The sequence below is a fragment of the Cervus canadensis genome, chromosome 28, assembly GCF_019320065.1.
Source record: "Cervus canadensis isolate Bull #8, Minnesota chromosome 28, ASM1932006v1, whole genome shotgun sequence".
NCBI classification, from domain to species: domain Eukaryota; kingdom Metazoa; phylum Chordata; class Mammalia; order Artiodactyla; family Cervidae; genus Cervus; species Cervus canadensis.
Genome location: NC_057413.1, coordinates 19,971,349 through 19,994,618, shown reverse-complemented (window position 1 = coordinate 19,994,618; position 23,270 = coordinate 19,971,349). Strand labels below are relative to the sequence as shown.

General features: G+C 45.4%; 1 protein-coding gene and 1 pseudogene across 2 annotated transcripts in view; one reads left to right on the top strand and one right to left on the bottom strand.

The window, feature by feature from the left end:
• The window catches only part of LOC122429593 (BOLA class I histocompatibility antigen, alpha chain BL3-7-like), a 425,948-nt gene continuing 402,678 nt past the window's right edge, over positions 1 to 23,270 (bottom strand). Inside the window, exons 1-8 of one of the 2 annotated variants that reach the window (XM_043450059.1) lie at positions 4,778 to 4,966; positions 4,227 to 4,496; positions 3,746 to 4,021; positions 2,857 to 3,132; positions 2,636 to 2,740; positions 2,165 to 2,197; positions 1,971 to 2,024; positions 1 to 1,805 (exon numbers count right to left, since the gene is read on the bottom strand). In XM_043450059.1, the coding sequence (XP_043305994.1) occupies positions 1,993 to 2,024; positions 2,165 to 2,197; positions 2,636 to 2,740; positions 2,857 to 3,132; positions 3,746 to 4,021; positions 4,227 to 4,496; positions 4,778 to 4,850 (1,065 nt within the window). In that variant the 5' untranslated portion in view covers positions 4,851 to 4,966 and the 3' untranslated portion in view covers positions 1 to 1,805; positions 1,971 to 1,992. Of the gene's footprint in view, positions 1,806 to 1,970; positions 2,025 to 2,164; positions 2,198 to 2,635; positions 2,741 to 2,856; positions 3,133 to 3,745; positions 4,022 to 4,226; positions 4,497 to 4,777; positions 4,967 to 23,270 lie in introns of those variants that run through there. The other variant, XM_043450060.1, reaches the window with a different exon arrangement.
• On the top strand, positions 9,012 to 10,275 carry LOC122429943 (annotated as a pseudogene).

The window sequence follows — 23,270 nt, the reverse complement described above, 5'->3', positions numbered from 1 at the left end:
TCCCCTCAGCTTTTACTAGTCTTTATTTTCCCACAGGGTGACTTTTGCTCAGGGGCACTTCCCTCCATCCTCACAGCCCTATTTTCATCACCAGAGGGAGCTCACCTGCCAATGATCCCTGGGCCTTGAGCACAGTGCCCAGCCCCTGGGGGAGGACCTGTCCCCCACTTGACACCCATCCTCTTACCTCTGCCCCCTATGCAGGCACCTGCTCTTGGCCCTCTTCCAAGGGGGGGCCTTTCACCCAACACGGCCCCTCCCCCACTCCTGCATCCTAAACTTCACCCTCTGCATCCTCCACTCTCCAGGCCACAGGTGCTGGAGTCCACTTGATCTGGTCCCTCTGAAGCTTCCCCCATGGCACCCTGCCCTGCTCCCACCCTTGTCTGAGTGCCTTGGGCCCTCACCAAGTAATTAATCACAGGCCCCCTCTTGTGGTTCCCCAAATCACCACCTCACCCTCACCCTCCCTCACCCAGGGCACCCCTCTTCTCCTGTCTTCACCCTAACCCAAGGTGGGTCACCCCTGAGCCATGTTCACCCCCTGTCCCCCAGTCCCAGACCCTCACCACTATCTCCTCTGCATCCTCTTGCCCCTCCTTCACAGTAGGAATACTGCCCTTGGTCCACTGCCTACTTCTTGGCCTTCATCAGCCTCTCTTCATCACCATCATCCCAGTGGGCTTTCACTACCTCAACAAAATCTTTGTTTTATGCCACTTGGTCAACTGGTCTTTCCCTAGAGGGGCTCTTCTCCCAGCCCCATGCCCCCTGTGCTGCCTGCCTGACCCAAACCCTCTGTGGAGGTGTCACCTGACTCCCCCCAACTGCTCCTACCATGTAGGTCCTTTCAATGTGCACCTTGGCTTTCAGTTCTATCTTCTCTTGCCACCCTACTCCTAATTCCCCATGACCCTTGTGCGCTTGCACTGACTCCTCTCCCAGGGGACACTGGCAGGTGCAGCCACCTCCCCACCAGGGGCCTCACCAGGCCTCTTTGCACTCTGGGCCCAGACCCACTCCTTCACCTCCCCCAGCTTACTGGCCACCTTCATCTCTCTTGGGGCCACAGCCCAGCCCCTCAGGCCCCTCTGCCTCCTGCCTCACCCTCCCTGGAGTCGTCCTTTTCCAACCAAATATAAACCTAAATTAGACTCTGCTTTAAGGGCTTACCAGGTGGCAATAAGACATAGTATTTCATTTAAACTGCATGACAAATAGCTACTATCCTTAGTCATAAATGAGTTCTTAGAAACCAGTAACATTGATATTTCAAGGGAAATGAAAAAAAAACTGCAAAATGAAATAAAATACTTGGTTAGTAAGGATAAAGCATATATGAAGATGACTAAACTGATCATAAAGGAAAAGCAATTTCTTTGCTTTTAATATTACTAAAGACATTTAGACATACGAAAACTGTACAAACATCTGTACAATTTTACAAAACAGACCGACATAGACAAACACTAGGGTACAAGATAGATGAGGACCCATGGGGGAAATCTGTAGTTTGGATCCCGATTTTCAATAAGATATGAAAATGCAAAAGAAATTAAGACAAAGATGGAGACAGCCCAACCCCTGCCTCTGTTGGATCAGGAAGGACCATCAGAGAAAACAGTCCAGTATGGGAAAGGGTCCTGGTGGACAGAGGGGGGCCAGACTCACCACTTCCTTACATTATGCTAATAGCAGCACAGACACATTCAGATGACTTCTGCAGAAAAAGTCAGAAGACCTTGAAGTCATAATGCAAGGATGGGACATGGAATCTTGTCCCCACGAGGTAGCTGTCTCACACTGTGAAAGAAAAGAATCATGAACCAGTGTAGGTCAGTCATGTAAGCTCACATTCTCAACAGCCCTCCACATGCTCACATGTCCCACTCAAAGACCCCCACCACCCAGTGTGTCCCCCCTGCACCAACAGTCCTGTTTTCCCAGTCAGGACCCTCCAGGGTCTCACTCTAGGATCCATGAGAGCCTTGGTCACACATCAGAGCCCTGGACACTGTCACTGCCTGGGGGAGAACAAGACCAGGACGTGGTCAGAACCCACAGGAGAGACACTAGAGAAGGAACTTTGAGGAGGGTGAGCCCCCATGGCCTCCTGTCTGCATCCTCACAAGGGTCTCAGGAATCACACCCCCTCTGTACTTACTTGCAGCCTGAGTGTAGCTCCCTCCTTGTTCACCTGCAAGAAGAAAACATCACGTGAGAATCCATGGAGAAGACTGAATCATGATATCCTAGAGAAACCCCCTACTTCTGGACCCCAGAGAACTTTTTGGAACTGTAACCAAAAATCCAGGACAGAATCAGGAATATAAAGAAAGGAGATGTGGGGGGACGGACCATCTCCAACCCTTCTAGAGGTCTGACCTAAGTGGGGACCTTCCCCTCTGACCTTCAAGTGCTGAGAAACAGGCCCCAACTGGAATTATGAAGGTGAAAAATCTATCTTTCATTTTCACTCGTACTTGACAAAAGGGTCAATGTTAGCATCAGCTCTAGACCAGCAAGCCCATATGTGTGGATGGCATTTCCCAGGAACAAGGCAGGCAAACTTCTACCTGGGCTTGAAACCCCTCAGTGAGACACGAAAACTCAGATGCCTCCCTCCCTTCCCTACCTGAGTGCTTCTTCCACCAGATCACAGCTCCAGCCACCACAACCACCAGGAGGAGACCCAGGCCAACAGTGATGCCCATGATGGGGATGGAAGGCTGAGGAGGTTCTGTGGAGGAAAAGGAAGGGGCCCTGACCTCAGGCTTGAGTCCTGACCTTGCTGAACTGTATCCAGAAGGGCTCCTGCTTTATCTGAGATAAGCTCCATCCCATCCCCGTCCTTACGCCATCTCAGGGTGAGGGGCTCCTGAAGCCCCTCATGCTGCACATGACACGTGTGTTTCTGCTCCTCTCCAGAAGGCACCACCAAGGCCGCCCACTTCTGGAAGGTTCCATCCCCTGAAGGCCTGGTCTCCACAAGCTCCATGTCCTGGGTCTGGTCCTCCCCATCACGCTGCCAGGTCAGTGAGATCTCCTCAGGGTAGAAGCCCAGGGCCCAGCACCTCAGGGTGACCCCACTGCCAGGGATGTGGTGATGGGTCACATGTGTCTTTGGAGAGTCTGAGGAAGAATCAGAAAATTCACACTTTATTTTACTCTCATGGGCCACGGAGGAAGCATCATGTGACCATTCTGAGAAATGATGAGAAAATGAGTTTGAAAAGAAAAAGCACAAACACCAGACACCAGCCTGGGCTCTGGGGTCTGGGAAAATCTCCCAGTCCTTGTAAAGTTCTGGAGTCAGGGTGAGAATCAAGGTAGGACGCTCCACGTTGAGGGGGAGAATACAGAGCAATGGTCCTGACTTTGTTGGAAACTGAATGACTCAGAAACGCTGGAGTCTGGCTTCTTATGATGCTCTCAGGCTGAGTACAGGCCTTGAGAAAGTCATGAGTCACAAGATGGCGGGCAGGGTGAAAGGGCACCGCTGACCAGTTATTTCAAGGATGGTTTCTTGCTTCTTCTCCAGACACTGGATTCCTTAATTGTCCTTCAGAGAAATGAAGCTACTGGCGAGTCACTGTCTTGTACAGAACATGAAAACCTGGGTGCATTCCTCCCTCTCCAGATAAGAAGTTGGGGTGCTGTTCCCACAGGGACCCCACTTTCTTCTCCTCGTGGGAAGCCAGCTCCAGCCCGAGGGGAGATCGGGGAGGCTCCGCGCCCCTCGTACTTGCGCGCAGTAGCGTGTCCTTCCCGTTCTCCAGGTGTCTGCGGAGCCACTCCACGCACTCGCGATTCAGGTAGTTCCTCACACGCTCCGCAGCACCGCGCTGCTCAAACTTGCGTTTGGTGATCTGAGCCGCCGTGTCCGCCGCGGTCCAGGAGCGCAGGTCCTCGTTCAGGGCGATGTAATCTCTGCCGTCGTAGGCGTACTGCACGTACCCGCGGAGGAGGCGCCCGTCCGGCCCCACGTCGCAGCCGTACATCTCCTGGACCGTGTGAGACCCTGACCCGCCCCGACCACCCGCGGTGATTAAAATAAACCCAAACTGAAAATGAAACTGGGTCAAGTCCCGCCGGCTCCTCCCGGGTCGGGGTGCCGAACGTGTTCCGCAGTGCTGGGGTGACCCTCGGACCCGGAGACTCGGGGCGACCCCGCCCGGTCCCTGGGGGTGGGGCTCGTGACCCGGACCCGGTCCCGCGTAGCTCACCGGCCTCGCTCTGGTTGTAGTAGCCGCGCAGGTTGTTCAGGTTCGCTCGGAAAGTCTGTGCGGTGTCCTTGGCTCTGCGCGTGTTCCGATCCCAATACTCGGGCCCCTCCTGCTCCACCCACTGCGCCCGCGGCTCCATCCTCGGATTCGGGGCGTCGCCGTCGAACCGCACGAACTGCGTGTTGTCCACGTAGCCGACGGTGATTAAGCGGGGCTCCCCGAGGCCGGGCCGGGACACGGCGGTGTAGAAATACCTCAGGGAGTGGGAGCCTGGGGGCGGGAAGGGGTGAGACTCGGCCCGACTTCCTCGCGGTTCGGGTCCCGGGTCCGAGGTGATGGGGCCGGGAGGGGAGGAGGGGCGAAGGGCTCGTGAGACGGAAAAGGTCGCAGAAGGACCAGGACTTGGGGGGCAGAGAAGGGGGGGAACAAGGGAGGGACAGGACGGGACAGGGCGGAGGAGGCGGGTCTGGGCGAGGGCGACGGGATGGTTCCTTCCCTGGGTCCTCTCGCCGCTCCCCGCAGAGGCCGTTCCCTCCAGACCCCGCACTCACCCGCCCCGGTCTCGGTCAGGACCAGGCCGCCCGAGAGCAGCAGGAGGAGGGTTCTCGGCCCCATAACCCGCATCTCCGGGGTCTGGGGAGAAGCGAGTCCAGCGGGTGGATGAACACTTTGTAACCCGGGGCCGCGGAGATGAATATTGGCAGCTGGAAATTGGACACCAAATTGGAGTGAGAACTGGGGCCGCGTCACAAGTGTCCAGGCAGGAGGGCCCGACACAGGTTGTGAGAGAAGAAGTGAAACTCGAGAAGACGGGAATTCCCAAGACGGAAAGTCCCGGCCCCGGACACGGCCCTTGACCCTGAGACTCTGAGAGCCTCGCCCTCCGGGGAACCTGGGACGTTGTCCTGATCCCTCCTCTCCTGCACCGAGAGCTTTTTGTCCCACTCCCTGAGTCCTGGTCCAGGGGCTGTGTAGTCAGCGATTTTCAAAACATTTTGGTCAGAATATTTATACAATCCAACAAATTAGTGAGGACCCCAAGGGTAATTTTGTTTTTATAGTTACTTCTGTCGATATTTTCCATAGTAGAAATGATAGAATTTGTTTATTCATTTATTTAGAATAATATTAATAACTCACACAGTTAATATGGAATATAACTGTTTCCCCAAATAAACACTACAGTGGGAACAGTGGGGTTTTTTACATTTTTGTATTTTTGCAAGTCTCTTCCTGTCACTCTCATTAGAAAATCACTGGATGTTTTTGTTTGCTTTCTATGTTAAATCCATTATTTTGGTTGAAATCTATGAAAATAAAAAGCCCACACATACGTAATAGTATTTTAAATCACTTTTCAGATAATTATCTAAGTTCATCTTTGATCCAAAATTAAAACTACAAAAGTGGTAGTTCCTCAAAGGTTATTTTCAAAGTGGACCTGAAATGATATTATTGAATATTTCCTATTCTATTACACTAAAATCCATAAGCTTATTTTGCACATTGACTGTCTCTTATACTAATAGATTTTTTAAAACTAATACAATGCTTCACTAAGTTTTGTAGATCTTCCAGTGTCATTCATTTTTTCAAGTAAACACTGTATTCCATGAAAAAGAGGCTAGTTCAGCTCAAACAAATTATTTTTCTTGCGACATAATGCTTTGGAATGTAGCAGAAGTGCTTGATATGTACTTCCTATGTCATCTTAGAAGTTTTTTTTAGAAAAATAACTTAATTTGCATTTTGAAATATGACCATAAACCTTTTGATTTTCCTAAAAAAAGCAGCTCATTTTTGCAATAGGAAATACAACATAGCAATATTTGTGCAAGGCCTATGTTAAGATTAGAACACCATCTTTTGAATTTCATCTAAGCATGAGAATTTTGACAGGCTGATAGTCACACCAGGTTTTCTTAAATTACTCTAACAAAAGTGGATAATAGCAGATTGTAGAATTAACATACCATTCTATGCCCTGTTATAACATGATATACTTACTTCTTGCAGTGTATCAGATCCTTTTCAGCATCATCAGAGTAAAGCTAATGTTCACCAAGCACACTCACTTCAAAGAAAAAAACATAATCTGTTTTATGCCATCAAGTTTACCATTCATTGCTCCAGGAAAACAACACCATCTAGTTAAGTCATGTAGAGTTTTACTTGTCCATGTAATTCTTGCCTTGTCAATTAAGTCTCATCATAAAACTTTAACTCCATCAGTTCAGTTCAGTTCAGTCGCTCAGTGGTGTCCGACTCTTTGCGACCCCATGGACGGCAGCATGCCAGGCCTCCCTGTCCATCACCAACTCCCGGAGTTTACTCAAACTCATGTCCATGGAGTCGGTGATGCCATCCAGCCATCTCACCCTCTGTCATCCCCTTCTCCTCCTGCCCCCAATCCCTCCCAGAATCAGGGTCCTTTCCAATGAGTCAACTCTTCGCATGAGGTGGTCAAAGTACTGGAGGTTTAGCTTCAGCATCAGTCCTTCCAATGAACACCAAGGACTGATCTCCTTGAGGATGGGCTGGTTGGATCTCCTTGCAGTCCAAGGGGCTCTCAAGAGTCTTCTCCAACACCACAGTTCAAAAGCTTCAATTCTTCGGCACTCAGCTTTCTTTATAGTCCAACTCTCACATCCATACATGACCACTGGAAAAATCACAGGTTTGACTAGACGGACCTTTGTTGGCAAAGTAATGTCTCTGCTCTTTAATATACCGTCCAGGTTGGTCATAACTTTCCTTCCAAGGAGTAAACGTCTTTTAAATTCATGGCTGCAATCGCCATCTGCAGTGATTTTGGAGCCCAGAAAAATAAAGTCAGCCACTGTTTCCACTGTTTCCCCATCTATTTCCCATGAAGTGATGGGACCAGATGCCATGATCTTAGTTTTCTGAATGTTGATCTTTAAGCCAACTTTTTCACTCTCCTCTTTCACTTTCATCAAGAGGCTCTTTAGTTATTCTTCACTTTCTGCCATAAGGGTGGTGTCATCTGCATATCTGAGGTTATTGATATTTCTCCCAGCAATCTTGATTCCAGCTTGTGCTTCTTGCAGTCCAGCATTTCTCATGATGTACTCTGCATATAAGTTAAATAATTAGGATGACAATATACACCCTTGATGTACTTCTTTTCCTATTTGGAACCATAGGATCTGATATTAGTTCCCCAAGGGAATCAGAGGTGTCCCTGAATCCCTAGAGTGGTAAACACACAGTAGGACAATCAAGGAGGACAAAGTGAGCCGAAGAAGTTAGAGTTGATAGTGAGATTTCATGTGGGGAATACCTCTGATCAGGGTTGTCCTGGCTGAGGGGTGATATGGGAAGGTTGTCAGTGTCCAGGGCCTGGCAGGCGAGGTAGCAGACAATTTATGATTACTTCCTGTCAGGACGGCTCCAGAAGAGTTCTGATATCAAATACATTCTCCAATCTGTCAGGTCCTGATCCCAAATGTATTCATCCAGCAGTATTGACACATGTTTTGTCCAGTTTGGCTCATGCTTTGGGCTGAGAGTCTGTAATACACTCGAAACCGAGGTATAGACTCTGCTCTCAAATGGCTGAGTAGCGGTTGTAATGGAATACCGTGAAGGTTGTTGTTGACATAGTAGCAGGTAATTAAAACCATCACTTTCTCTCTCTCCCACAGTTATTGTAAATATTGCTCATTATTTGCACCCTGATGTTTCTTAGAATATGAAGGATTTTAACAAAGTTCCCCCAGGAAGGCAGACTCAATGCTTTGGGGACAGGAGACAGTATGGACTTGACCTTGACTACACTGAGTGGATCTTCCACTTTGGACGACTTCCATTGAGACCTACTGCCCACCTTCACATGGCGTCAGGGACATTCCCACTGTCTTCTGAGCAGAACACTTAGTACACAAAGACTCATGTCACAAATCCTTGGTAACATGATTGAAAAGCATCTCTAGTACATTACATAGATTGTTGCATAGATAGATGTTTATGGATGGAGAGAGAGAGAGAGAGGATGGACAGAGGCTAGATACAGATTGAGAACTGGACACATAATTTTACCATCCATGTGTCACAGGGCAACTTATGACAACTTATATTTGTTATTTATAGTGGACTTTTATTAGCTTCCAAGTGAGATGAAAGAAGAAAAGCAAATCAATGCACCTTCAAGAAATCCTCCAAGTTCGAACATGTTCTGATTAAGGCTAACTTGGGAAAAAACAACTTTTGAGTGGGGGGCTGGGGCGGGGTCGCGGGGCTGAGTGTTTGTCATAAGCAGCCATACTCTGTCCTCTGGTGGCCTTCTGTGAAATAGCACAAGTGCTGCCGGCTCCATGGTTTTGTCAGCAAAAGAAGCCAACGTTTCCACTTGCCACCTTCACAGTCCTGCTGTTAGAGCAAATCAAAAGTTCTGTAAGAGTCAGTATTTGGGGGTGCCTACTGGAGGAAGTCACTGTCTTGACTAGGACACAAGAGGCCACTTCCCAAGTGTAGTGTTTCAGGGAGTGTTGACTGAGCCCCTGAGTCAGGCCCTGGGTCAGGCCCTAGAGGGGAGACTAGAGAGAAGGTCGCTGCCTCAGGGAAACTGCAGGGGGAGGATGGGAACACCCTGGGCTCACTTGTCTACACCCCAGCTCTGTGGTCTACTGGGGAGAAGTTAGTCTACCCAAGCAAAGCAATTTATGGCACTTTTCTGTTTATATTAATAATAAAGCATTTTAGAAAATTATCACTCAACCTATCTGTGTGATTTCATCTAAATTTATATTTGCTCAGATGGTAATGAATCTGCCTACAGGCGGCGGACTGGGGAGGCAGCGGTCTGGCTTGGCTTGTCAGGGCGCGGGTGGCTGCGGCTTCAGCACCCTGTCCCTGCAGTACCAGGCGGAGGAGACGCCCCTCGCGGGCAAGTCAAGTACCTCGCGGTGGATTCGTTCCCAAAGGACTTGACTATGTCGTGAAGCAGGAGGAAGGGGAGGCGGCGGGCAGCGGAGTTGGGACCGGGGCCGGCGGAGGTTGTGGCCGGAGTCGGGTGCTGACAGCTCCAAGTCAAGGATTCTGCTCATGGGCCTCCGGAGCAATGGGCAAGTCCTGCATTCAGAAGGTGGTGTTTTATAAAATGTCACCCAACCAGACCCTCTTTTTGGAAAGGACCATCAAGACTTACAGAGATGACATTTCTAATAGCTCCTTTGTGAATTTCCAAATATGGGGTTTTCCTGGGCAAATGGACTTTTTTGACCCAGCTTTTGGTTTGAGATCATCTTTAGGGGGACAGAAATACTGATATATGTCATTGATGCACAGGATGACTACATGGAAGCTTTAACAAAACTTTACTGTTTCTGAAGCCTACAAAGTTAACCTAGACATGAATTTTGAGGTTTTTATTCACAAAGTTGATGGTCTGTCTGATGGTTACAAAATATAAACACAGAGGGACATTCATCAAAGGGCCAATGATGACCTTGCAGATGCTGGACTAGAAAAACTCCATCTTAGCTTTTATTTTACTAGTATTTATGACCATTCAATATTTGCAGCCTTTAGTAAGGTGCTGCAGAAATTTTTCCCACAGCTACCGACCTTGGAAAACCTATTAAATATCTTTATATCAAATTCAGGTATTGAAAAAGCTTTTCTATTTGATGTTGTCAGCAAAATCTACATTGCAACAGACAGTTCTGTGGATATTCAGTCATAGGAACTTTGCTGTGACATGATTGATATTGTAATTGATGTGTGTTGTACATTTGGGTTAAAAGAAGATAGAAGTGGAAGTGCTTACCACAAAGAATCCAAGGCCATCATCAAGCTGAATAACACAACTGTCCTGTATTTAAAGGAGGTGACTAAATTTTTGGCACTGGTTTGCATCCATAGGGAAGAAAGTTTTGAATGAAAAAGCTTAATAGACTATAAATTCCATTGTTTCCGAAAAGCTATTCATGAGGTTTTTGAGGTGGATGTGACTTCTCACAGGAGCTGTAGTCACCAGACCAGTGCCCCCAACCTGAAAGCTTTGACACACAATTGCACACCATGAAACATCATCTAGCCTGGATGCCAGCAGTCAGGGCTCTATGCCAGCTTATTCTTCATGCCAGGGTCAAAGACCACATGCTGCAGGACATGGGAGTTGCTGCTTCTGGGAACCTGGTGCCTGTCCCACTAGAGATAAGGGGTAGAGTTTCTCATTTGGATGAAAACCCCTTCAGCCAGTGGTGTGCAACTGACACTACTATTTCTTTAAAAAAAAAAAAAAAAAGGCAAAAAACAATTCCAGAGACCACTGTGTGTCTTCCTCCTCTTGGGGGCCCTACTTTAAGTAGCTGGGATATTTTGTACCTGGCGATAACACCACTTACCCATCCTTACCAGAGAATGTTGTCATCAATTACCAGTTGAAAAATAATAAAAAGAACTGAATTTTTATATGCTTCACTTAGATTTTCATTTGAGTAGTCTCTAAAAATCCTGCCTTGCTTAAATTCTAGCACTGTCTCTCAGATTTCAATTTTGGACCTTGCACACCTCAAACCTTCTAAATGCATTTGCTTGCTAACTCAGAAGACACATGGTCTGACTGTAGCAAAGGACATTCCTATATTTGTTTCTGAAGAAATGAGAACATTTTATGCTGCATCCAGTTGAGAGCAAGTTTCAACAGTGGCTGCTGTGTTTGTTCCCTAGGAAGTGTTGAGGAATAAACTTTAAGACAAAAGGAAAATTTTGCACCTGTGTTTTAGGTACCAGATATCTGGGTTCCTTCCGCTACATTAGATAAATGATTCTGATCACTGTTAAAAAAGGGAATTTAACAGAGTGAAGTAAGTCAGAAACAGAAAGATAAATATTGTATCCTAATGCAGTATATATGGAATCTAGAAAAATAGTACTGAAGAATTTATTTACAGGGCAGCAATGGAGAAACAGACATAAAGAATAGACTTATGAACATGGGGAGAAGGGAGAAGAGGGTGAGATGTATGGAAAGAGTAACATGGAAACTTACATTACCATATGTAAAATAGATAGCCAATGGGAATTTTCTATATGGCTCAGGAAACTCAAACAAGGGCTCTGTATCAACCTATTCAAAGAATGATGCTTTCATCATCGTCTTTGTGCTGCTCCCCTGCTGGAAGCGTCATGTAGTTGGGGATCAACTCAGTCTCCAGCTTCCCTTTCCTCAGACAGCGGGTTTCCAGAAGCTCCTGCATCTCAGAGGCTTCAGAAGATACTTTCACAATGTGGATTTAAGATGATAATTTAGGAAAGATAAGAATTTTTATACATTTTAATTTTGTTTTACTGAAGTACAACAATGTTGTGTTGATTTCTGCCGTACAGCAAAGTGATTCATTTATACATATATTATTTTTCATATTTTTACCATTGTGGTTTATTAAGGAAATATAAGAATTGGTAATGTGTCAATCAGGAGTTATTAAAGCAAACCTGCTTTTTTTCTGCATGTAGGTGGTGGTGAAAATAATTACTATGTCAGTTTGCTATCCTAGTCTCCACTTTTTAAAAGTGTTTTTTTATTATGGTGGAAGTCACATAATGTAAAACATACCGTTATAACCATATTTAACTGTACAGTTCAGGGACACTAGGTACATTCACATTGTTGTGTTACTCTCACCATTATCCATCTCCTGAAATTTTCACCTTCCTAAACTGAAGCTCTGTCCCCATTAAACAGTAACTCCCCATTCCTCTTCTCCACCTTTCCACTCCCTAGCCCCTGGCATCTACCAATGTACTTTCTAACTCTATGAATTTGACTATTCTAGGTACCTCATATAAGTGGAATCAAACAGTAATTTTCTGCACCCAATGTATATTGGAATGCATTTTTGAGGTTAACTTAATGTATGTCCTGGGCTTCCCAGGTGGCACTAGTGGTTAAAAAAAAAAAAATAAAAACCCACCTTCCCATGCAGAATATATAAGAGACACAGGTTCGATCCCTGGGCCAGAGGGCATGGCAACCCACTCCAGTATTCTTGCCTGTAGAATCTCCACATACAAGAGGAGCCTGGTGGGCTATAGTCCATAGGGTTGCAAAGAGTCGGACACAACTGAAACGACTTAGTATGCACACGATAACTCCATTTTTAGTTTTTTAAGGAATCTCCATACTGTTCTCCATTGTGATTGTATCAATTTACCTCCCCACCAACAGTGTAGGAGAGTTTCCTTTTCTCCATACCCTCTCCAGCATTTATTGTTCATAGATTTTTTTGATGATGGCCATTTTGATCAGTGTGAGGTGATACTTCATTGTAGTTTTTATTTAATTTCTCTGATAATTAGTGATGTTGAGCATCTTTTCATGTGTTTGTTGCCCATCTGTTTGTCTTCTTTGGAGAAATGTCTATTTAGGGCTTCTGTCCACTTTTAACAAAAAGTTCGGGTTGTTTGTTTTTTTATATTGAGGTACATGAGCTGTTTGTATATTTTGGATATTAATCCTTAATCAGTTGCTTCATTTGCAAACATTTTATCTCATTCTGAGGGTTATCTTTTCATCTTGTTTAGTTTCCTTTGCTGGGCAAAAGCTTTTAAGTTTCATTAGGTCCCGTTTGTTTATTTTTGTTTTTATTTTCATTACTACCGGAGATGGATCAAAAAAGACCTTGCTGATAATTTATGTCAAACTGTGTCCTATAGTCAATATCTTGTAATAACCTATAACAGAAAATAGCCTGAAAAATAATATATGTGTATTTATATAACTGAATCATCTTGCTGTGCACCTGAAACATTGTAAGTCAACTATACTTCAAGAAAAAAATACATATATTAAGAAAAAAAGAGGATTTTCTGCCTATGTTTTCCCTAAGAGTTTTATAGTGTCTGGCCTTACATTTAGGTCTTTAATCCACTTTCAGTTTATTTTTGTGTATGGTATTGGGGAGTGTTCTAATTTCATTCTTTTACATGCAGCTGTCCAGGTTTCCAGTACCACTTATTGAAGAAACTATCTTTTCTCCATTGTATATTCTTGTCCCCTTTGTTATAAATTAGGTGACTATAGGTGTGTTGGTGTATCTCTGGGTTTTCTATCCATTTCCATTGATCTATATTTCTGTTTTTGTGCCAGTACCATACTGTTTTGATTACTGTAGCTTTGCAGTATAGTTTGAGGTCAGGGAGCCTGAGTCCTCCAACTCCATTTTTCTTTCCCAAGGTTGCTTTGGCTATTTGGAGTCTTTCATGTTTCCATACAAATTGTACAATTTTTTTGTTTTAATTCTGTAAAAAATGTCATTGGTAATCTGATAGGGATTGCACTGAGTCTGCAAATTGCTTTGTGTAGTATATTTATTTTCACAATATTGATTCTTCCAATCAAAGAGCATGGTATATCTCTCCATCTGTGTTATCTTTGATTTCACTCATCAGTGTCTTATAGTTTTCTGAGTACAGGTCTTTTGCCTCTTTAGGTAGGTTTATTCCTAGATATTTTATTCTTTTTATTATAGTGGTAAATGGGATTGTTTCCTTAATTTCTCTTCCTGATCTTTTGCTGTTAGTATATAGGAATGCAAGAGATTCCTGTGCATTAATTTTGTATCCTGCCATAGTCTCTATTATTGTTGTTTATACCTCAAAGCAAATTTCAACATAGTGAAAAGTCAAATAATATCTTAGTGATGTTATAAAAGTAGTTTTCACTTCATGGATCTCATGAAATGGTCTCACTGATGTCAAGGGTTCCACAGACCACACACTGAGAACTGCTCTTCTGAATAAACCAGGGGGTCTCCCAGCTGATCCCTGCCTTTGCCTTCTCTTCATTTCAAAGACTCCTTCCTCCTGAGCTGGACTCACTGCCTCCCCAAACTTAGCTGAGGGCCCTGCCCTGCCCTCCTCTCCTCAGGAGAGGAGAACTCTCTCCTGAGTTCTCTAGGAGAGACCTCAGCCCCTAGTAAGTGATGCCAGAGAGTGTCCTCAGTCTGGGAAGAGAGGTGGAGGGACAGGTGTTTCCTTTGGACCTGGGAAGAGTTTGTACTTGAAGGCTCCAGACCTACTCACAACCTAGTCTGCTTTTGTTACACACCAGCTTAATATGTGTTCATATCCCATACAGAAATCTGACATAGTGTCTAAGAGAAATAATATTAGCCCTTTCATCTCCCATGTGTCTAATGTATCTGACTTGAGGGCCACAAATCATGATGAGCAGTCTGGTCTAACAAACCGTTCTGTGATGAAGGAATTGTTCTATATCTGTGCTGTCCAGGCAGGTAGCCACTAGCTACACATGGCTATTTTGCACCTCAAAAGTGGCCATTGTGCTGAGCACTTTAATTCTATTTAATTAGTTTTTAAATATTTTATTTATTTTATTGAATTATGGTTGATTAACAATGTTGTATCAATTTCTACTGTACAGCAAAATGACTCGGTTTACATATATATACTTTTTTATACTCTTTTCCATTATGGTTTAATCCCAGGCTATTGAATATAGTTCCCTGTACCATACAGTAGGACCTGGTTGTTTATTTATTCTATAGGTAATAATTTGCATCTACTAACTCCAAACACCCATTCCATCCCTCCCCCAGCCCCCCTCCTTGGCAACTACAGATCTGTTCTCTATATCTGTAAGTCTGTGTTTATTTTAATTTTATTTAATTTAAATAGCCATATGTGGCTAGTAGCTAGCACATTGGATAGTGCATATCTAGAGTGTTCTTAATTTTCAGTTTCTTCCCCTCAAAGGATACTGTGTGACTCATAGGCTGATACATATTAAATTACAATCTTCACATAGAAATTCTTAAGAGTCTTAAAATGCAGCATGCACAGAAAATTTCATTAATATGTGTTTTAACAACTAGCATGTTCAGACATTAAGTTGTCATAGTTTAGTTGCTAAGTTGTCATAGTTTAGTTGCTAAGTCGTGTCCAACTCTTGCGACCCCATGGACTGTAGCCTACCAGGCTCCTCTGTCCATGGGATTCTCCAGAGAAGAATACTGGAGTGGGTTGTCATTTCCTCCTCCAGGTGATCTTCCCGATCCAGGTATTGAGTCCAGGTCTCCTGCCTTACAGGCAGATTCTTTATCCACTGAGCTACAAGGAAGTTTTTCACCTTAAGGTTATAATTGTTCAAAACTGCCCATCACTGGAGATAATCCTTATCTATATTACATTGAGCTTTTGGTGTTGTTTTCCTTCACTGGGTAAACATAAACGGATCACAGGGAAGCAGAACCCAGAGGCAGAGGGCTGCCCAGGCTGAGATGAGGAGATCCGACCCCAGGTGTGCCGGGAACCTGTCCCCATGGGGCAGCGCTGAGGGCTGCAGGAGAGTCTGTGCAAACAGTTGAAGTTGGTGGAACATCGAAAGTGTTCACAGATACTCACGAAGACAGGACTCTAGGGAGAGGTGGGAATGAGTTAAAATAAGTACAACAAAGCTAAAATATTATTTATTTCAGGGAAAATAAAGTTCTAATTATATCTGAAGGAGAGGGGTCTGTGAAAGAAGAACCAGAATGAAAAATGATACATAAAACTGAAAAACAGAGGAGTATGGGAAGGGGCATGGCATTGAGATGACAATCAGAGATTCAGCCAAAAGAACTAAAACAGCTGTCTCTGAGATTCAAGAGATGGGGTGACACGGAAGATTAGGGACATCGGCCTTGATATCAAGTCTTACAGAAGAGTTTTACTTTTGAAATATATGTGCATATATTCATTAGATAAAAATAAAAAGACAACCCAGTGGGTAAGAGAACTGTTTCTGCAAGGGGAGTCCTAGATATGGTGCAGTAGTTGGAAAGAAACTGGACACAGAGTGGTGGATGTTTATGGGAGGATTTTGTTATATTTATTTAGCTTTGTTGGACTTTTTTTTTTTAGTGGAAGGAATTGCAGCACATTTGTATGCAGGGCTGAAGGAGCCAGTAGAACATGGGAAACTGATGATACAGGGGAGGATGAAGCTGGATCCTGTGCCCACACTGAGGGGCGGCCTTAGACAGGAGGGCACCGTCCAGTCCATCATCACTGTGGAAGGTGAGGATGCAGGTGCAGGGGTGGGAGTGTGGGGGATGAGGATGGACTTCTCACCTGAGTTCTTTTTTCTTTTCTGAGTTAAAAAGCTCACTATTAACAACAGGGAGTGGGAGGCAGTGAAGAGGATTGAGGAGGGAGATGGAGGTGAGAACAGCCTCTCAGGAGGTGTGAGAGTGAGCTGACCCAGGAAGTGGCATCTGGAGAGTGCAGGATGAGGCCACTGAGGTCTGAGCGCCTCCCCTTAGAGAGAAAAAGCTCCAGCACTTGGGCAGCAGCAGGAAGATGTACAAGAAAAAGAAAAGGCAGCCAGAAATCTCCAGTGTGTGGATTACTTTCCAACTTGACATTAAAGGCCCTGCAGTCCTGCACCCAAATCTAATTTCTGGCCTTGATGGTGACCTAGGACTTTGGGGGTCACAGGTCAGGGAGGCTCCCCAGGGCCCCTCAGGCTCCAGCTGAGCCAGGCCTCCAGCTAAACAGGATCAGCAGATTCTGCACATAAAACTGGAACCTGAGGAGAAGGAGGAGCGAAAAGCTGGCTTTGTCTCTCCCCTTCCATCCACAACCGGTAAACATGCACAGTAAAACAGAGGTGCCTCTGCCCAACACCCCCGGATGCGGAGAATCCCACGCTGTGCGTAAAGGTGGGTGGACAGGGACACAGAGAGGAGGCGGAACCGAGGGAAGGGCCGAGGCGGCGCCCCGATCCTGTTCTCCAGCTGCGGCCACGGAGCCGGAAGAGCCAGAACCCCCAACAGTAGCAGCAAGGTGACCCCGGAATCCAGCCTTCCAGCCTCAGTGGTGCCCAGAGCCCCAGGTAACAAGGCAGCCACAGAAGTGGGTCCTGGGGCCCCAACCACCAGCTACTGAGATGCCCATGGCTTCGGCCTCTCCACCCCCAACTCACAGCAGCGGAGAAGGAGAACCTGACAACCCAGGACATGGCAGAGATGCCTGCACCATCCCGGCCGCCTCCATTCACTGATTCCCGCTATGGGTCAGAGGATCCCAGACACGAGCGAAGGACCTACTATCCTAGTTTACCAGGCAACGATGCCAGCGGCACTGGCTTCAACAAGGAACCAAAGACTTTGGAGGCACAAGAAGCAATGAGGGGCCACACCCTTGACGGGGACTGAGTGAGGTGCACGGGTGGAACGTGCCCAGTCTCACAGGCAGGGAACACGAGTGAGTGAAGGCGGAAACCTGTCCTCTGGCGCCATCTCCTGGAAGAGAGAGGAAAAGCCTCTACTCTCTAATTCGTGGACTTGGAATCCTGCAGAAAAGTGTTCCTTGGTTCTCAGGATTATCATGGCTTCTCAGATTCACTGATGACATCAAGAGCCTGCATCCGGCACAGCAGGTGATCTGCAGGCTGAGAGGATGATTTGCAGAGTGAGCCAGCGGGCGTAGTAGAGGAAGGAGAGAGTCAGGTGCTGAGAGTGAAGAGAAGAAACTGTAAAAGAAATGGAACCGGTATAACTCAAGGTTAATACCTCCTTGGTTTCCCAGGCAATTGAAGCAACAGGAGATTAGGAATAGAATCTTACTGTTTGAAGGAAAACGTAGGGCCTACTTGCCCAAGGTTCCAATATATAGATCCCAAGAAATAAGTAGAGAATGATGAAGATTTTGTTTTAGGAAAATAACTTTTCCCACTTTGTATCAATGTGGTAGACATTAATAGCCTTAATTTAAGCAGGATAGAGCCCTCATTCTCCCAGGGAGGAGCCATACAGCTCCCCTGTGGGAGAGAGGAGGAAACAAGAGATGGGGAGTCTTAGTTGCATTCAAGCCCTTGGTTCTAGTTGTACCTGAGGTTCACCTGCTCCCTGGCTTTTCTTTGGTTTGTTCAGTAAGACAATGACTCACCCTTTGACAAGCCTGAGTCAGATTTCTGCCTTTCAGTAGAAACACAGCTGATGAATATATCTGGTTTCATTTTTCTAGAAATAACATAGCTTTTATTTGCCCAAATAATAGAGCCAACCTCAAGGAAAGCCTTATTTATCGTGAGCATTTTTATTTGTACAACTTCACGTCCAATCACGTCCGCTTCACACTCAGAAATCTGAAGGGGATTCTGGAGGGTGTGTGAAATCTCAGAGCAGCACTCAGAGTTATAGATTCTGCAGATAGAGAGGCTGTGATGCCTTCTGTTGCCTGAAACATTTAGAAGTGAAATAGTGTATGTTCACAGAAAGTTTTACCAATAGAATTCAGGACTGAAAGAGCAACTGTTAGTGCATCTAGAATTGTGTTTAGAGAATAGAGCAGTTTATTTTTCTGTACTAGCACATAGGTCAGTAATACAGCCAGTCACCCCGGGGCTTGTCCCTGGTTTAACAGTAAAAGGGTTTACCTTCCTCATGAGGCCCAGCATCTTCCTTCTGCAGCACCCAGTGGCCTTTGTGCTGTATGTGATCTTTACAAGCCACACACAGGAATAGCTGTTCCTCCTAGAAGCAGAAAAAGGCCCTTTCCCTGTGGTGCTCACAGAACCAAACTTGCTGTACTGGATCCTCACTGGGCTCCAGTGTTAGGAGTCTGGGGACCAGACTGGCCAGAATCCTCTTGAGCCAGAGTCCCCTCTTGAAATGTCCTCTTGCTAAATGGACAGCCCAGGGCTTTCTCAGTGGGTCCGAAGAATCTGTGATGCCTTCTGTTGCCTGAGACATTTAAAAGTGAAACAGCGTGCATTCACAGAAATTTTTACCAGTAGAATCCAGGACTGAAAGAGCAACTATTGGTGCATTTAGAATTGTGCTTAGAATACACTAGCAGTAACTCCTTAAATCTCGATGTTGCCTATCTTGCACCCGGAAGGGCATGAGGCCTTCCCCACACTCACCCTATTACCAGAAGCTTCTGCATACGGACTGCCCTTGGGGCTTGGAGCGTGTGGGTGGAAGGCAGGATGGGACAAGGCTCTAGACGGGGGTCGTCACCAGAATTATGGTGGTGGAATCAAGTGAGTTTGCGGATCTAAGGGTCTGCAGGACGGAATGATGCATGCTATTTGCTGTCGCTCTGCCTACAGGAGAAACCTGAGTTGCCCCAGAGTGGGGATTTGGTATCCTGTCTCTCATTTACTTATTTGAGCGAAAGAAATCTGAGGGTAAAAGAGTCCTTAAGTCCCAGAGAATATGGAGAGAAGAATGAATGACAGGGGGTGGATTTAGGTGTCCTGTGAGCTGAGTCATCGGAAAAGAAAAGACCACCTGAGACCTTGAGACGGACAGACAGACTTCAGGAGCAGAGGGACGGGGAGAAAGAGGCAGAGCCCTGGCTAGTACTTTTAAAACTCCGGGGCTCACACTTATTCGATAAGAGCTGGTTGCTTCTGTTCCCCATTGTTGCCGCTTGTTCCTGCTTACAGAACTAACCATAGGCCTTGCTCCTTCCCGCACACCCTACCTCAGCCTGCCCTCTAGTGGCAGCCTGCGGAGTGACAGGAACGCGCATTACCCGCGTCCAGTCTTCAAAATATGTCATCTTAACCTACCTCGTAAGAATCCGCCTGCAATGAGGCAGACCTGGGTTTGATCCCTGGGTTGGGAAGATCCCCTGGCGAAGGGAAAGGCTATCCACTCCAGTATTTTGGCCTAGAGAATTCCATGGACTGTATAGTCCATGGGGTCACAAAGAGTCCGACACGACTGAGCAACTTTCGCTTCACCCAACCTACCTCGTAGAATTGTAGTGAGCATCACTGATGGTTATAGTTTTGGCAGCGATAGAAATGGCAATAGTTGTAGCAGCTACGCTAAGTGATTTACATGAGTCTTCTTATTTAATCTATACAAGTCGGGTGCTCAGGTGCTCGGTCGTGCCCGACTGTTTGCAACCCCATGGACGGTAACCCACCAGGCTCTTCTATCCATGGGATTTTCCCGGGCAAGGATACTGGAGTCAGTAGCCACTTCCTCCTCCAGGGGATCTTCCCAACTCAGGGATCTAACCTGCGTCTCTTTCTCTTGCGTCTCCTGCAATTGGCAGGCCGATTCTTTACCACTAGCGCCACCTGGGAAGCTGCAAGTTGGGAGGCGACTTTATTATCTCCATTTTATAAATTATCTCCATTTTTTATCTCCACTTAGCTTCTCTAACCTGCCCCAGGTCAGCAGCTACTAGTACCAAAATGAATGTGTTCACACAGTAAGCTGACTAGTACTTTCCGTCTCTCCTTAATGCTGGTTCCTTCCTCTGTCTTCCCCTGGAAAGCATCACAGAAGGGTTTACCTCATATAAAATGAAGTAAGAGAACTGGTTATACTGTGCTTTCGCTCAGGAAGCTCCCTTCTGAGCTCTAGAATAATCCCCACACCCAAAGAGAAACTGGGACACACGCAAGATATTGTTGAATCTCTGGTTTAGAAACCATTTAGCTTCTGAGATGGAATACTTTTGCCCACTATCCAGCATGCAGCCCTCCTAGTAGTAAGATTCCTAGAAGGGAAAAGATGACTGCCAATCAGAATATTGCTTGGTGACCAAGAAATCAGAATCAACAGAGGTGGGTTCTTTGGAAACATTTCATCCAGATTACAGTAAATACCAGTCCTGGAATAAACATGGTATTCACTTATACCAGCCTTGTTTTAAACAGGGCTTCCCCAGTAGCTCAACAGTAAAGAATCTGCCTGCAATGCAGGAGCTGCAGAAGACGAAGGTTCGATCCCTGGGTTAGGAAGACTTCCCCTGGAGGAGGGTCTTGTTTTAAACATAATCTAAAATAGCTTAAACAAATAAAAATTACAACCAGGGAAATGAAGAGTTAGAAAAATGGTATAAAACCAAGAGTAAGGTTAATATAATACATCATGCTGGAAGGAAAACTACAGTTTGTAACTGAGCTCTCTAGCAGCCAGTTCAAAGAGGGAAACACAGTCATTAACTGGCACCCAACGTCTGTAAACTAAAAAGAAAAGAGACCAGAGTCTCTCAGGAGGTGCACAGCTATTCCTTTTCCTGGGATAAGGAGGTCCCAATGGAAGTGGTGGGATAAAGTGAACAAAATCCCAGCCACATCTTTATCATGAATACAAGTTTCACAGGATTTATTCATTTCTTCCAGTGTCCCTGTGATGGCTGGTGGTACCACGTTTAGGCAGAGTCGCTCAAAATAACACAATCCATGTGCCTCTGCTGTTGGTCCAGCTTAACCCATCAAGAGATTCTAGTGTAATCATGAATTCTTCATCAAACTGACATAAGAAGTTCTCTCCACCCATCTTTTGATACATAGAGCATGAATGTTGGTTCAGTGCTATTATACACTTGACATCACAGCCATTTGGTGTGATTAACAGTAGGTTACAACAGAAAGAATACTCATGGCCAGAACAAGCCTGCCTCCCTACAGGGAGCAATTAAACAACTCACAATTTGTATCCCCTGGGTCTCCCTTTCCTGGATCCCGTGAAGTTCACACTTTTCTGCAGCCACATTTTTTTCTTCAGATAGAGTCCTGTACCCTGAAATCAATTTTTTCTTCCTGAGTTTTAGTCTCCAACCAGGCATGTTTCCTTTGTTTGGATTTAGTTATTCCTAAACTTCCTTAGCACCTCTACAATTCCTTCCCCAAATGGTGTCTCTCATATACTGTGCAAATTCACCACAACTTTCACTCATGGCTGATGAACTTCCATCTAACTAATAAAGGAAGCCCTTTATTAGCTTTGTGACTTTAGGCAAGTTACCAAACTTCTCTGAGCCTTATTTTCATCATTTATAATGTTGATAATGCCTACATTAAAAGGTTGTTTGGAATTAGAATAAATTATAATAATAGTAAGAGCAGGACTTTCCTGGTGGTCCAGTGGTTAATAATCCGTCTGCCAATGCAGAGCCCACAGGTTTAATTGCTGTTCTGGGTAGATCCCACATGCTGTGGAGCAACTAAGACCATGAGCCACAACTACTGAGCCTGTGCTCTGAAACAAGAGTCACCGCAATGAGAGGCCTGAGCATTGCAATGAAAAGTAGTCTGTGCGCGCTGCAAATTTAGAAAGCCTATGTGCAGCAACAAAGGCCCAGCACAGCCAAAAAATAAAAGTAAATAAATAAATTTTTTCTTAAAATAGTAAAAACAACCAAAGATATATTAAGTTCTTATTCTGACAGATGCTCTGGTCAGCACTTAACAAGCAGTTATTTGCTTGAGTCATCTCAACAATTCTATCACATGGGAACTGACTGTCCCCCTTATACAGATTAGGAAACTGAGGTTTGGAGAGTTTGGTACCTGGCCCATTAGTTACAGCAGTTGTAACCATAATGGTTCAATGTCACAAAAAAGGCAGAGGGCAGGAGAGTTCAGTGAGGGGTCAGGAAAGACTTCTTGAACCAGGAGTCATTTACAGATGGGTTGGCCTGTTTGTTGGTTTGCTTTCTTTGTTTTCATTGTAAACCTAGGATTGTATGTATTTGCTCCTTGAAAAAGTTCGAACAGTGCTTATGGTTACAAAGTTCAGCTTCCACTAGCAGGGAGTAACCCCTGAATAACATCCTAACTGAACTTTCTCCATGAATGTACTACTTGAAAGAGATCTAGCTGTATGTCTCTCTTTTTTTCCCCGGGTATCATTTTTTTTTTTTTTTCTTTCCTCATTTTCACTGAAAAGAGGGGTGGATGACAGAAGTAAAGGGTACAGAATGGCCAGGGGCTTGAAGGCTGGGCTCTGTGTGGGTGCGCAGGGCAGGGAGCTAGGTGTTTGCTTGCTTGCATTCATCAGTTCTAAAGCCTCTCTGAGTTCTTCCAGTGGTGTCTGCCCTGGCAGAGAGCAGGGCCAGGAATGAGGGTGAGGAGCAGAGTAAGTCAGAGGGGCAGTTGGCCACGTGGTGATGACCTTCAGTGCAGGTTCTGGGCGCTGCAGCTGGCTGATCCTTGAGCAGGGGAGTGGCCTGACTAGAGCTGACTTTTTCAAAGTTTTACTATTATAAAATACACATAACATAAAATACACCATCTTAACCATTTTAAGTGTACAG